We start from the raw sequence: 16,329 nt of genomic DNA, 5'->3' as shown, positions 1-16,329 counted from the left end.
TTATCTATTCTACAAACCCTAACTGAACAGTCTTATTTCAATAGAGTTAGATGTGTATTTGCAAAGTTAGTTGTAATATATAATAATACTATTTTTTTATCTTTGAAAAAAAATGTTTAGCAAGATTTTTCTCCCTTCACTAATATCTCACCGCAAAGAAATCAGATCTTTCTTTAAAACCGCCTCATTTTCACTGACCCAAATAAGAATGAAGAGCAAATTAAGACCACTTAAATGTGTGTGTGTGTGTGTGTTTGCTTTTTTACATTATAATAATTTCTGCGAAGAATTTAGAGTTTTATTCTATACTGTTGGTAATAGCAGCATTGTATTCTGAGATCATTTTTGGACAGCAATTCTTATATAGTAAAAAAAAAAAAAAAATTGATATAAATGACAAGGGGGGGGGGGGGGGTTGTTCTCTGCTGATCCCAATTTGACAAAATGGAAACATTTCCATTTCCGAAATCCAACAGTAGCCCTAAAAAGCCACCAAAACATTTTTTTGATTGTTTGGTTGAGTTTTTAAATGTAAAAATAAAGAGTTCAGATGCAAAAACCTCTAAATGCCATCTGAAATGTTCTCCTAATATGAACATTTTTCTCAGCCTCCGATGTTTATGTTCAGTTATTTCACTTTAAAGGCAATGGAAAGAACTTATCTGTCACTATAAAAGTAAAATTACTGAGCCTACACACAGAAGTTGGAGAAAAATGGTAATTTTTAAAGAAAATATCAAATGGCTTTTAGAGGTTTTTGCATGTAAACTCTTTAAATGTATTTTTTTATTTATTTACATTTTATTATTATCTGGTGTCACCACAGCAGAATGAACCGCCAACTTATCCAGCATATGTTTTACGCAGTTGATGTCCTTTCAGCTGCAACCCATCACTGGGAAACACCCATACACTCCCATTCTCACACACACACACACACACACACACACTACAGACAATTTAGCTTATTCAATTCACCTATAGCGCATGTCTTTGTAATTGTGGGGGAAACCGGAGCACCCGGAGGAAACCTACGCGAACACGGGAAGAACATCAAACTCCACACAGAAATGCCAACTGACCCAGCTGGGGTTCGAACCAGCGACCTTCTTGCTGTGAAGCGATTGTGCTACCCACTGCGCCACACGTCATTTAAATTATCAAAATTATTTTACTTTTATTCTTTTATTTACTACTAACATAAAGTGAACTGAACTTTGAGCAATGAAGCCTTCCTTTGGCCTCTGTCTGTCTCCTGCTTCTATTAATACTTTCATCCGTGTCACCTCTGAAGAACTGATCCTCTTACTCCATCAAGCCCACACACTGAGCAAGCCACGCATAGAAAACTCTCACTGTTCATTAAAAGCTTTCTTCATTAGACATTAGCGGTCAGGTAGCGTTCAAACTTCAAGGGTATTACAGATAAAACAGAGACGCAGATCAGTTTATTTTATGAACAACTCTGAGCAGCCGTGTGTTATGATGTCCGCCCTTATCATGACCCAGGCTTTGTGATTATTAGCTGGTTTGTCTGCGTTTGAGCGTGGATGGGAATGTGACCTTTAATACTCATATGGAAGACAGGCGTCAGGCGTTCACAGCTGATATGAGCACACTGCCCGGATACACCGGGGCCAGAATATCAGGCTGCTGGGCTCTCCGTACCGATGGAGGGTAAGTTATTAAATGCGCTGTTTAGTATTTAAAAGGTTAATCAAATGCTGTTTTGAGTCTAATCTGAAAAGAGCGACACATGCAATTATAGACTTCCTCATTTAAAACTGTTCAGAGTGCTGAAGCTGCAGTTTGCGTTAACCTTTACACTGAAAACAGTTTATCAGCTTTATAGTCTACATTTTTTAGAGGTGGTATCTTGTTTGGCTAATGTTATTTCAGTTTTTTTTTTTTTTTTTTAAAGCTGTTTTGAATGTGACTGCTGGCCTGTTTTAGTCACTCACTCATGTTCATACAAAGAGCGAGTGAGACAGGTTTCGTGTGACGCCGACGTGATGATGGAAAGATTGCTGTTCTATTAATTCAGTTAGGTTTTTTATGACTGAAAGCTTGTTTGTTTCAGTTTTAGGTTGAGTCAGTTGATCATTAATCTTGTGACATCTTGTAGAACACGATTAGCCACACATTATTTATGTAGTATTAGTGTTTGTAAATATTTTAATACACTGTAAAACCCAACAGTCAACTTTATCAAGTGAAATGAGTGTAGTTAACACAAAATTGACTGAAAGTTAATTCTACTCATTTGAAATGAGTTTTGAACTCAGTGTTGAAGGTACTGAGTTAATTAAATACCTCATTACTTTAACTTAAATGGAGTAAGTTCACAGTACTCATATGGATTTTTTTTTAACTCAAATGGTTTGTAGCAATTGGTTTCCTCAAACAGTTTAAGTTGCCTTAACTTATTGGGTTTTATAGTACTCGGTTGGTTTGAGTTCTCCTTATTTATCGGGTTTTGCTGCGCTCAAATTGCTTCATTTATTCAAATGGATTAAGTTCACAGTACTCATTAGATTCGTTTTTGAACTTAAATGGTTTGTTGCAGTCGGTTTCCTCAAATGGCTTTAGTTACCTTAACTTTTTGGGTTTTACAGTGTAGGGATGCACCGATATAGAACATTGGCCAATATTAATAAGCAAATACTCTTTGCCTTTGAAAGCCAACAACTAGGGCCAGACAAAATCTGCAGACATTTGCTATTTTTGTGCACAATTTAGAAAATAAAAAAGCAGATTTATGCGGAATGATTATGAGAGTATAGTAAGTGAAAACATAACAAAATAAAAAAGTGATCACTTTTATTTAGAGTTTGCAATGCAAATCCTATTAGAACCAATTGTTTGCAAAACTAAGTAACTCTGTCATAAAGTATATCAACTAAAAGACAAAAATGTTACTTTACAAACTGTATTGTTCATACGTCATATAAACATTTGCATATTACTCTATAACATTACTGAAATTAATATAAAACCTGAATTAATATTTAATAATAATTTTTTAGGGGTTTTTCAACTTTATTATGATAGGACAGTAGAGATTTCAGACAGGAAAGCAGTGGGAGCAGAGAGAAGGGAAGGGCAAAGGACCTCGAGTCGGGAATCGTACTCGGGTCGCCGTGAGCATGTTGGTGCTACATGTCGGTTCACAGTATCACTATGCTATTGGCACTGAAAAAACGGAATTATTATTTAATTACACATTTATATGCACAAGGAAACAAATAGACTCACTCATAGGCTAAATGAGGATGCAGATTCAGTGTGGGTGTACCTAAAACCAATATATAGACAAATAAATAATATTGATACTCAAAATATTGATAAATCAAAATGCAAACAAATCTAGAACTTAGTTTAAAGTCTTAACTACAGAAAACTAGTAACCCACTAAGCAGTTTAGTTTTAATAGATCTCTAAAAATGGCTAAAGACATTATGGCTAAAGCTGGTCTAAAGTCAATCAGTCAGTGAAAATCTGAAAGACGTCTAACAGTAGTCCAAAAAGACTAGTCATTAAATTGACCAATTAGACAGATTCAAGTTCATGCCTGTCTATTTGATTACTATTATCTACTTTTTGACTGACAGCCCAAATTTAGCCTTGCTTTAGACAAGATGTCTAGATGCATATTAGATGTCATTTAAATACACAATAAAATGGTTGATGGATAAACTTCAAGGAAACCTCTTAACCTATTAATATTCAAAGCAAAGCCATTCATCTATAAGCCAACAATAGTTATAATAAAGGTTTTTTGAAGAAATCAACTTAGAAAGCTCTTCCTATATACAGTAGTTTTTTCTATGTATTTCTGTTGTTGTTGGAAACATATTTTTAATATATTCAGCTGATCTCTGGCTCTGATGGAGCACTTTTAGCTCAGCTCAGCATAAATCATTGAATTGTATGAGACCATAAGTATCTTACTCAAAAGTCACCAATGTGTACTAAGACAGACAGAAAATGAAAAGTTGCTGTTGTACTCTTATTCTGAACTGTACCCTTATTCTGGCATAATCATCATGGAACTTTGCTGCCAGGCACAGCATATCACGCAGCGCCTAAAAATAGTCCCCAGGTAGCTAACTTCCAACCTGTGTGCCCAGCATGTGCTGACCCCACAGAGTAATACTGCACCTTATGTGCATCCTGCTCTAAATCTATCCAAAGCAACTTACAAAAGGAGCCACTCATCTATAGGCCAACAATACTTTTTTTTTTTGAAGAAGAAATCAACTCAGAAAGCTCTTCCTATAGTTTTTTTTTGCGTGTGTATTTCTGTTGTTGGCAGAGCACTAACTCTCTGCAGTCCATAATGTGTTTTATGATATAATAATTGCCTTTTATTTACTCCAGTGGGAGTGGTGAAGACTCCCTGGACAGACTCCTTCCTCCGGTCAGCACCTCTCGCAGGAAGAGCAGCAATCTGGGTAAAACTGAACCTCCACTGCTCCGCACCGGCACACGCACCATCTACACAGCCGGCCGACCGCCCTGGTATAATGAACACGGAGCCCAGTTCAAAGAGGCCTTTGTGATTGGTACGAGTAGATGGAAACAAAACTGATCAGAAACCTACCAATGATTTCCTGGTGATCACTCCAGTAGTGCTTCAGTTTAAGCATATTTTGTTTCTTCAAAGGTTTCTTTTAGATTTGAACTTAATTCTCATTCTCTCCTCAGTGACCCAGTGCATAACACATCTGGATAAAAACCTTTATAAATATTAAAATGATACAGCATAATAAAATTAAACTGATATATAATATTTTTGGACCCAAACGAATCATAGCAACACTTATGTGAGGCATTTTAGACATCAAAATGTGAGACGAGGATGTATTAAGTAATGTAGTAATAATGTTTTTACAGGTTTGTGTGGTGGCAGTGCCTCTGGAAAAACCACTGTAGCCAATAAAATAATTGAAGCTTTGGACGTTCCCTGGGTTGTTCTTCTGTCCATGGATTCCTTCTATAAGGTGAGATGTTTGTGGTTGTTTAGTGTGTGTTTGTCTCAGCGTGAGCTCTGAATGGGTGATCGGTCCACCACGTGAAGTTAATCTGATAAGTCAAGTGCTTCAGAAAGCCTCTGTAATCTCCCTCCTTCCCTTTTTATCTCTGTTTGAATCAGTTTATTGCAGCACAAACAAACACACTGAAATCTAATGACTGACAATCTGAGCAGTTCAGCCATGATCTGCAAAATTGACATCAAATTTACTGCTGTGATGATACTGTATGTTTGTTCACTGTTAAGCAAGTATCCTATGTGAGTTCTCGTTTAATTATTTAAAATTATAGTCATTTTGACTTCAACTGTATGTGAATAATGTATTCAGAATAGCATCTGTTGCATTGCTGTTAAAGCACATATGGCGATAGGGCAGGATGGTGATCTCTTCAGTGTCTGTGTCAGTGATCAAACATCCAACCTTTATGTTCCCATCTGCAGGTTCTGTCTGCAGAAGAACAAGCTCTGGCGGCCAGCAACGACTATAACTTTGACCATCCGGGAGCTTTCGACTTTGAGCTGCTTGTGACCACGCTTAGAAAACTTAAACAGGGCAAAAGTGTAAAAATCCCAGTGTATGACTTCACCACACATGGACGCCAGAAAGAGTGGGTGAGTGAGTGTGTGTGAGGGAGATGTTTCACATATTTTCCAGAGTTATATTAAAAACATACCACAGATAGAGTCATAATTTATAGTAATAGCATGGAGAAGATTTCATTTTGTTTGATGTTTTTTTAATGTGTTCACTCCCTGCTCTTCCAGAAAAATCTGTACGGTGCCAGCGTCATTATCTTCGAAGGCATCTTATCCTTTGCAGACAAAGAGCTCTTGCAGGTATGATAAAATGTTGCTGTTCTGGATGTTTTGTAAATGTTGATAAACATTCAAAAGAAAGTAAATGATTTATTTTTTTTAATGCTGAGGGTCAATTCATAACAAATCCATCATAAAGAGATAGTTCATCCAAAACTGAATATATACTCTCCACATGTTCCAAGCAGGGCAGCACGGTGGCTCAGTGGTTAGTGCTGTCGCCTCACAGCAAGAAGGTCACTGCTTCCAGTCCTGGCTGGGCCAGTTTGCATTACTGTTTGGAGTTTGCATGTTCTCCCCGTCTTGGCGTGGGATTCCTCTTGGTGCTCAGGTTTCCCCCACAGTCCAAAGACATGCGCCATAGGTGAATTGAATAAACTAAATTGGCCGTAGTGTATGAGTGTGAATGTGAGTGTGTATGGGTGTTTCCCAGTACTGGGTTAAGGCTGGAAGGGCATCCGCTGTTTAAAACATATGCTGGATAAGTCGGCAGTTCATTCCGCTGTGGCAACCTTTGATTAGTAAAGGGACTAAGCTGAAAAGAAAATTAATGAATGAATGTTTTTTTTTTTTTCCATGTTGAAGGCAAAAGAAGATATTTTGATGATTTTTTTAACCAGTAGTTATACTGACATCCATAGTAGGAAAAAAAATCCTGAACGGTTTGGAAAATTGTAGAATGTTTTTATATAAACTCAACGGCCACTTTATTAGGTTATGTTCATTTTATTTGGATCTTTGCTATATTGTATTACTGTGTTTAATGAACATAACGCATACACTCACCGGCCAATTTATTAGGTATACCCGTCCAACTGCTCGTTAACGCAAATTTCTAATCAGCCAATTAAATGCCAGCAACTTAATGTATTTAGGCATGTAGACATGGTCAAGACGATCTGCTGCAGTTCAAACTGAGTATCAGAATGGGGAAGAAAGGTGATTTAAGTGACTTGTGATGTGGTTATTAGTCCCAGATGGGCTGGTCTGAGTATTTCCTAAACCCATCTCTAGGATTTACAGAGAAAGAAAAAGAGAAAATATCCTGTGAGCGGCAGTTCTGTGGGCACAAATGCTTTGTTAATGCCAGAGGTCAGAAGAGAATGACCAGACTGGTTCGAGCTGATAAAAAGGCAACAGTAACTCCACAACCATGGTATGCGGAAGAGCATCTCTGAACGCACAACACATCAAACCTTAAGGCAGATGGGCTACAGCAGCAGAAGACCACACCGGGTTACAATCCTGTCAGCTCAGAATAGGAAACTGAGGCTTCAATTCGCACAGGCTTACCAAAGTTGGACAATAGAAAATCGTTGCCCGGTCTGATGATTCTCGATTTCTGCTACGATATTAGGATGGTAGGGTCAGAATTTGGTGTCAACAACATGAAAGCATGGATACATCCTGCCTTATATCAACGGTTCAGGGTGGTCATGGTGGTGTAATGGTGTGGGGGATATTTTCTTGGCACACTTTTGGCCCATTAGTACCAATTGAGCATTGTGTCAAAGCCACAGCCTACCTGAGTGCTGACCATGTCCATCCCTTCATGACCACAGTGTACCCATCTTCTGATGGCTACTTTCAGCAGGATAAAGCACAATGTCATAAAGTGTGAATCATCTCACACTGGTTTCTTGAACATGACAATGAGTTCACTGTACTCAAATGGCCTCCACAGTCACCAGAACTCAATCCAATAGAGCACATTTGGGATGTGATGGAATGGGAAATTCACATCATGGATGTGCATCTGACAAATCTGCAGCAACTGCGTGATGCTGTCATGTCTATATGGACCAAAATCTCTGAGGAATATTTCCAGTACCTTGTTGAATCAATGCCACGAGGGATTAAGACAGTTCTAAGGGCAAAAGGGGGTCCAACCCGGTACTAGTAAGGTGTACCTAATAAAGTGGCCAGTAAGTGTATTTACCTTAGTGTTCAACAGTAGAAAAATTCTTCTGGGGATAAACTATAGCTTTAAAGCAATGTAATTTAATAAAAACATTAGTCTATTATTCAATTTTTAATAGATTTTATATCTTCTATATGCTAATATACTTCAGTCGTTTTGCGATATATCAATGAATTAATCAAAATTCATGCTGAATAAGAAAGCTCATCTTAAAACATCATTTTTAAAGGTGTTCTTTTGTTTTTTTGCAGCTGATGGACATGAAAATCTTTGTAGATACAGATTCAGATATTCGTCTGGTACGGCGGCTGAGGAGAGACATCACAGAGAGAGGACGGGACATTGAGGGTGTCATTAAACAATATAATAAATTTGTAAAACCAGCCTTTGAGCAGTATATCGAGCCCACCATGAGACTCTCTGACATTGTTGTTCCACGTGGTGAGTTTAACGTATATGCTCTTCTGCTGTAAATCAGTGAAAGCTTATTAATACAGATGTAAGCACTATTAACTTTTCTCATTCACACACAGGTGGGGGAAACATGGTGGCCATGGACCTGATCGTTCAGCATGTTCACAGCCAGCTGGAAGAAGTGAGTGACAGAGATAAAATGTTTGAAATTTCAACAACATTTAGTCAAGAATCTTAGGGGGATGCAGCTTGTTGAATAGACTTGAAGTTTCTTCTTCAGCATCCTTTCACATTTCAACACACAGAAACAGTGCCCTCTGCCTGTGAATAAAAGTTCTGCAACTTCTGTTTTTTATGTTTCCCTTTTAAACCTCTCAGCATGCTCACTTTTTCTCTTTCACTGTTTCTGTTTTTGCTGATTTTTCATTTCTGTTCTGTTGCATGCATTCTCTTGACAGCGTGAGATTAGTGTCAGGTAGAGAAGCTTTTTGTTTTTTCTCTCAAACACTCGCACATATAACAGGCCCGTAGCCAAGGGGGGTTCGGGTGGTCTAAAAGACCCACCCCTCAATGACAAAGGTCCAGAATCTGTCCCATATATGAGCTCATTTGTCCTATTTTGACTGCTATGCCAACATAAATTGTGAAAATAACTCATCAAAGAATGATTTAAGACTGAGAAGAATCTGATGAAGTCACATCATCTTTCTATACTGACCAACTGTATTGTTGTTACATAGCAAAATCATTTGACAAGTAACTTTTATTCTAAATCTTGGACCTTATTCTTGAAAGAAAAAAATGACCAATAAAAAGGTGTGAAGCACCAATTTTGGTTTTAATTTAATTTCATTACATTTCATTTCATTTCATTTAAATTCATTTAATTTCATTTCATTTAATTCTTAATTTAATTTAATTCAAAGAATTTAATTTTGACACTTATAAAAGTTCATTTTAATATACTAATTAGGCTATTGTTGTTATCCATGAATTTTCAAATGTAATTTTTACTAGAGTGGCTACAAAAATCAGTAAGCTCTACATTATTATTATTATTATTATTATTATTATTATTATTATTATTATTATTATTATTATTATTATTATTATTATTATTATGTTAAAAAAAAATTTAGTATTCAAGCAGCCAAATTCTGACAGGAAAGTTGAGTGTGCTGGCTAGTTTGTTATTTGCCTAAAAAATGACAATTTACTTTGCCTTTTTAATTTTTAATTAAAAGCCTTAACAGATTCCTTTTTTCCCTAATGATATGTGATGTGATGAATTTGTATTTATTTCTTTATTCTAAATCTTTAGGAAATGTTTTTTGTACATCAAAAAGTGTGGTTATGATCACTATCCAACAAGCTAAAACAGCTAAAAATAGTGCTATATACATATACATATGATAAAAAAAAATGTCACTAACATGCAGTGTTTAAACCTCATAGTTAAAAAGAAAATGAAGCGAATTACTGCAAAAAGGTCCACCTTTTGAGAAAAAGAACCACCCCTTTCACCAGGCTGGCTACGGGCCTATATTAACGCAAGCAATATGTATGTGTGCATTTAGTGTATACTGTAGGTGTACAGAAATTGACTTTCAAATATGAAAATATCTACACAGACATATTCACTTATGTAAATAGTGTGTATATAGCTTGGAAAAAAGCTCATAAATCATTTAGGATTGATTATTTAGAAAATGTAAAGATACAAAAGGATATTTACATCCATAAAACATGAAAACCTAATCTCTGTGTGTGTGCATGCGTGCGTGTGTACGTGTGTATGCGTACATGCATGGATGGTTTCAAATGAAGGCAAAAAGCCCAGCTCCTTTAGTGTTGCATTCAGTGAATGGTTATAAATGTCAAGGCTGGGTGTAAAGGTGGCCTTCATTTGTATTTGACTCTACTTTTTGTCTTTTATTTAATGGTGCTGCATGTTTCGTTTTTTTAAATGCACGCACACACTTGCAAAAAACAGGGCACTTCTGGCCACGGCTCATCAATCCCAGCCTCTCCCTCAAACTCTCAGTGTTTTGGAAAGCACGCCGCAGGTTCGAGGTCTTCACACCATCATCAGGTGAGAGTCACATGAATCAAAAGAAAGCCTGCTTTTAGATGATCACGCTTGTTGTTTCAGCATCCATTCATCTGTTGCTGCCATTCAGAATTCCTCACATCTTTTCTCTTACTGTGGGAATCAAGCTAATGAGTCACTAGCCGCTTTAGCCTTTCCTCTGCATCTCTTCTGCACTCCTCCTCAATATTTCTGTTTGTTTTTAGGAACAAAGACACCAGCCGTGACGAGTTCATCTTCTACTCAAAGAGACTGATGCGCTTGCTTATTGAACACGCGCTGTCTTTCTTGCCCGCCAAGGTGTGTGGGTGTTTTTTTAATTTCTATGCTGGTCAGAGGCTTTTATTTTTTGGCAAAGTTAAATATCATTGCATGATCAAAGATAAATCTCTGGTGATTCGAGTTATAACTAGAGGGAAATTCATTTTATGGGCTCTTAGTTAATTAATCAAATGACTTGCTAGTAGTCACATGCGTATATGAATACTGTTTTTGAATTTAAATGGATAATATGCAAACCACTGAATTATTCAAATACATTTATAATATTCACATTAAAATCAATAAATGTTTTAATTGAATTAATTGTTGGTAGGGAGATTAATTAATTAAGTTTACATGTGTGATTACAAATATAATCGCAATAAATTAAAGAGGGTTACTCTTTGATCTGCATTCTGGTCAAAATGCAATACTAATTGAGTCATACTAAAAATGATTCATTATGCTAAATAAAAAAACATTATTTACATTGATTATTTTGATTTTTTTCAACACATTTCTAAACACAATAGTTTTAATAACTCATTTCTAATAACTGATTTATTTTATCTTTGCCATGATGACATTAAATAATATTTTACTAGATATTTTTCAAGACACTTCTATACAGCTTAAAGTGACATTTAAAGGCTTAACTAGGTTAATTAGGTTAACTAGGCAAGTTAGAGTAATTAGGCACGTTATTGTATAATGATGGTTTGTTCAGTAGACTATTAAAAAAAATAGCTTAAAGGGCTAATAATTTTGACCTTAAAATGGATTTAAAAAAAATAAAAACTGCTTTTATTGTAGCCGAAATAAAACAAATAAGACTTTCTCCAGAAGAAAAAATATTATCAGACATACTGTGAAAATTTTCTTGCTTAGGAATATATATATATATATATATGTATATATGTATGTATATGTATACACACACATAAATACATACATATACATATGATAAAATATTTCCCAAATGATGTCTAACAGAGCAAGGAAATTTTCACAGTATGTCTGATAATATTTTTTCGTCTTATTTGTTTTATTTCGGCTACAATAAAAGCAGTTTTTAATTTTTTAAAATCCATTTTAAGGTCAAAATTATTAGCCCTTTAAGCTAATTTATATATATATAAAGGGGTATATATACACACACTCTTTCTTTTTCTTCTGTAATTCTAGACTAAGAAATTTTTCTGTCACTTTAGACAATGGCATACATATGTATGTGTAGTAATGTACTACTACCTGTCAAAAGTTTGGGGTCAGTAGAATTTTTTCATGTTTTAAAATAAGCTTATCCTGCTCACCAAGGCTACATTTATTTCATCAAAAATACAGAACAAATTGTAAAATTGTGAAATATTATTGCTCTGTAAAATAACTGTTCAAAAGTAGTTTATTATTTATTCTAGTGATTTTAAAGATGTGATTTTTCATTACTCCAGTCTTCAGAGTCAAATGATCCTTCAGAAATCTCTCTAATATGAATTTTGTTATTATTAATATTATTGTTGTTATTATTATTTATGGTAATAGTAATTAAAGCAATAATGAGTGGAGTAATAATTATATTTGAAACTACATATGATAAGAAAGCAGTTATTTAACATTTTAATAAATATTTTACTTATTTTCTTTAAAAAAAACATGAAAAAAAAAAAAAACTTTTGACCGATAGTGTATAGGTCTATATTTACATACTCATATTCAATAATCATAAAAGGAAATATTCTGTTTTATTTTGTATGCATAAGTAAAAAAATCTTTTATTGTGTATATTCCTCAATAAAAAAAACATTATCAGTTAGCAAATTAGCAAAAAAGTCTTTTCAGCTGTTTTTATTTTTTACATGTTTACAGCCCTGTACTATCCAGACACCACAAGGTCAAGAGTACAAGGGGTGCAGATTTGGTGGCAAAGGGGTAAATTTGTGTGCCTGATAGGTTATCTCTACAATTTTCATACAATGTTTGTAATTTGATTGATGTCTTATTGGTTTGAATGAGCACCAGTCTTTCTGTCTCCTAGATCACAGGTGTGTCTATTCTTCGGGCAGGTGAGACCATGGAGCTGGCTTTGAGAGCCGTGTGCAAAGACGTCCGCATTGGCAAGATTCTGATCCAGACTAATCTGGATTCAGGAGAACCAGAGGTGACACAGGCCTCAAATAACTCAACACATTTATTCATTCATCCATATTCCTTCAGCTTAGTCACTTTATTCATCAGGGGTCACCACAGCAGAATGAACCCCTAACATATCCAGCATTTACACAGCCCTTCCAGCTGCAACCCAGTACTGGGAAACACCCATACACCCTCAGATACACTTATACACTATGGCCAATTTAGTTTATTCAATTCACCTATAGCACATGTCTTTGGACTTGTGGGGGAAACCGGAGCCATCAAAGAAAACCCACTCCAACACTGGGAGAACATGCAAACTCCACATAGAAATGCCAACTGGCCGAGCCGGGACTTGAACCAGCAACCTTCTTGCTGTGAGGCGACAGTGCTCACCACTGAGCCACCGTGTAGCCCCCATAACTGAACACAATAAAATAAAACAGTACCCATTAATGTGTGTACATATTAACTTCCGATGGGCTTGAATAAATAACATCATTCTAGCCAGTTTCTAAAAATAAAAGCAAAAATCTGGGCACAAATTGAATGTGCCTGGCATTAGACTGGGATGTTTTTGTTTACATCTGTGGTAATTTTCATGGCCGTTGGTCTCTGTTTTGGTGGTAATAGAGATGTCCTGACTCAATTCTGATTCCTCAATTCTGGTTTGGTTTGTATGGTAACACAGACTCCTCTTCCCTTCAGCTGCATTACCTGCGGCTGCCCAGAGACATCAGTGAAGACCATGTGATTCTGATGGACAGCACCGTTTCCACCGGCGCGGCAGCCATGATGGCAGTGAGGGTGCTGCTGGTACGTGGCTGTTCACTTTATTTCCATTTAAACTGTACAAAACCACGATGGCTATTTGCTCCACACACTTTTATTTATTTACTTTAAAACTGTTTTAATGGATTTAAAGGAATATAGTTCTCCCAAAAAATGAAAATGACTTTATTTTGTCTGCTGAACACCAAAGAAGATATTTTGAAGAATGCTGTACACATTTGAGAAAGTAAATACTATGGAAATCATTTGCTGTCATCAAATGCATAAGCATCATTCTGTAGAATATTTTCCTGCTAGTTTGTTTCACCATTACAAAACTGAATGGATGATGATGATATTTATTGTGTGTGTTCAGGATCACGATGTCAAGGAAGAGCAGATTGTGTTGGTGTCTCTGCTGATGGCAGAGTTGGGAGTTCATTCAATAGCATATGCCTTTCCTCGTGTCAAAATCATCACCACTGCAGTGGACAAGAGTCTAGATGACCTCCTTCATGTCATTCCAGGGATAGGTGAGACAAAAGTTTTTAATAAAAATGAATTTTTAAATAAATAATTAAAATGTTTTTGTATCAAAAGCTGCTATATTGAGCTTTATATATATATATATATATATATATATATATATATATATATATATATATATATATATATATAGAAAAGAAAGTCTGGAGAAAGTCTTATTTGTTTTATTTTGGCTAGAATAAAAGCAGTTTTTAATTTTTTTATGAATCATTTTAAGGTCAAATTGATTAGCCCCTTTAAGCTATTTATTTTTTCGATAGTCTACAGAACAAACCATCGTTATTCAATAACTTTCCTAATTACCCTAACCTGCCTAGTTAACCTAATTAACCTAGTTACGCCTTTAAAGGTCACTTTAAGCTGTAGAGAAGTGTCTTGAAAAATATCTAGTCAAATAATATTTACTGTCATCATGGCAAAGAAAAAATAAATCAGTTATTAGAAATGAGTTATTAAAACTATTATGTTTAGAAATGTGTTGAAAAAAATCTTCTCTCTGTTAAGCAGAAATTGGAAAAAATAAATAAACAGGGGGCTAATAATTCTGACTTTAACTGTGTGTGTGTGTGTGTGTGTGTGTGTGTGTGTGTATATATATATATATATATATATATATATAGAGAGAGAGAGAGAGAGAGAGAGAGAGAGAGAGAGAAAGAGAGAGAGAGAGAGAGTGTGTGTGTGTCAAAATGAGAGAGTCATTTTGACTTTCAGTCGAAATGATTTTTAAAGTAGTCTCTTCTGCTTAGCAAGCCTGCATTTATTAGGTCCAAAGTACAGCCAATAGAGTACAATTCTAAGAATAATTTTACTATTATTGTTATATGTAAAGTATATTAATATATCATCAAGACTTGATTACATTGCCGTTGTTGACATATAGCACTATAATGCTCACAATGACCGAGTATGATTCCTGCCTTAAGGTCATCTGCCAGTCCTGTTTCCCTCTCTCTCTCTCTCTCTCTCTCTCTGTCCCAAGCATTCCTGTCTGTTCTGTTCTGTCCGCTCTAAATAAAAAGGTGTAAATATTCCCCAAAAACTTTCTTGTTGACATATTAGAGTGTTTTTAAAGATTACAGTTTAACCCCATAATGCTAATCAATTGTAATTTTTATCTTGTGTGTGTGTATTTGCTGTCATTGAAGGGGACTTTGGTGACCGCTACTTTGGGACAGATGGGTCTTCATCCTGGAGTGAAGAAAATCAGCAAGAACCCCACAGCTGCTTATCTGAGGTCTGACAGAGGATTCTTCAAGCAGTTTTGAGTAGTGAGAATCAACACTTGCTGTGCTGTAATAATGATTGTCCAGTATTTCTAACACACTCTTGAGCACAGTGTTTGGTACCACTTCATTTTCTAACTTTTTCTGATGTGATCCAAAACAACGAAATATGTTTTATCTGTAAACACACTGTAAATCTGATAGATTTGATATATGGTTCTAGTAGACCATTTTCTTCCTAAAGACAGTCACAAAATAATTTGTACATTTTATATATTAGTTTATAATATCTGTGTAAATGTACAAATGTAAGAATGGCTGGACCCATTTGACCATTTTTTGGTGTTATCCATTCAACATAAAATGAAAGTTTCAAACACTTGACAATGCCTTGATCATTTAAAGATGCACTGCAATTCTAAGATTTTTAAAGCACATTCTATATGTATCACAAATTGAGTTTCTGAGATCTGTTTTTATTTATGTTAGGATTTTTCTGTATGTTTGCATGTGTGCTGCCACATCTTTAACACCAGAGGGCAGTACATCTCTCCGTCTCTATAATATTGTGTTTTTGTGTGTTCAATAAGAAAATCCACAACCCACCTATATGGAAATAAAATGCTTATGAAGAAAATAGACTGTTTAAGAATTTAGAGACAATAAAACCAAAAGGTTTTCACAATTTTAACAGAAGGCCTTGACTTAGCCCTTACATTCTAGCTTATCAAAGAAGCTCACAGTGATTTTTGTGGAACTAGAAGTCCTGAGAGTAAATGACTGCACAGTTACTGAGCTCAAGAACTGCTCTGGGTGAAGGTGGAGGGATTTTCTATTAAGAATAACTGAAAAAAGCTCTATTGAGATGAAATAATCAAAAGCCATTACAGGAGGACATAAGAAAGAACTTGAAGATAATGTTGTTTGAAGGACAACGCCATACAAGGTTATAAAAGATAAATGTGACATCCATTTTCACAAAATGGAGGGAACTTGGCATAAACAAGTCTCTTCTGAGATCAAACTGTTTTACCAAATTAGGCAGCTGGAAACAAAGGACGGCTGCCAGAGAATTAACCTCATAACCAGCACATATCTTTTGCAGAAATGAACCAGA

At 35.5% G+C, this 16,329-nt stretch overlaps 1 protein-coding gene across 1 annotated transcript; it reads left to right on the top strand.

Moving 5' to 3' along the window:
• Positions 1 to 1,576: 1,576 nt before the first annotated feature.
• uckl1a (uridine-cytidine kinase 1-like 1a) lies at positions 1,577 to 15,425 on the top strand. The gene is made up of 15 exons (XM_056464345.1): positions 1,577 to 1,677; positions 4,381 to 4,565; positions 4,897 to 5,003; positions 5,477 to 5,647; positions 5,801 to 5,872; positions 8,024 to 8,213; positions 8,306 to 8,367; positions 8,645 to 8,661; positions 10,180 to 10,278; positions 10,482 to 10,575; positions 12,403 to 12,465; positions 12,572 to 12,694; positions 13,378 to 13,485; positions 13,817 to 13,973; positions 15,135 to 15,425. Exons 1-15 carry the CDS (start codon positions 1,577 to 1,579, stop codon positions 15,227 to 15,229), a joined length of 1,644 nt encoding a protein of 547 aa, XP_056320320.1. The 3' UTR covers positions 15,230 to 15,425.
• The last annotated feature ends 904 nt before the right edge of the window (positions 15,426 to 16,329 follow it).

Source organism: Danio aesculapii, chromosome 8 (genome assembly GCF_903798145.1).
Source record: "Danio aesculapii chromosome 8, fDanAes4.1, whole genome shotgun sequence".
Taxonomy (NCBI): Eukaryota; Metazoa; Chordata; class Actinopteri; order Cypriniformes; family Danionidae; genus Danio; species Danio aesculapii.
The sequence above is the reverse complement of the archived record's forward strand: the minus strand, read 5'-3'. Positions and strand labels throughout refer to the sequence as shown.

What these genes read in the sequence shown, in the direction of transcription:
- uckl1a (XM_056464345.1), top strand. Translation starts at nt 1,577, where the DNA reads ATGGAAGACAGGCGTCAGGCGTTCACAGCTGATATGAGCACACTGCCC. An exon ending in CAAAGAGGCCTTTGTGATTG is followed by an intron (nt 4,566 to 4,896) that starts GTACGAGTAGAT and finishes ATGTTTTTACAG; the next exon opens with GTTTGTGTGGTGGCAGTGCC. An exon ending in TCATGTCATTCCAGGGATAG is followed by an intron (nt 13,974 to 15,134) that starts GTGAGACAAAAG and finishes CTGTCATTGAAG; the next exon opens with GGGACTTTGGTGACCGCTAC.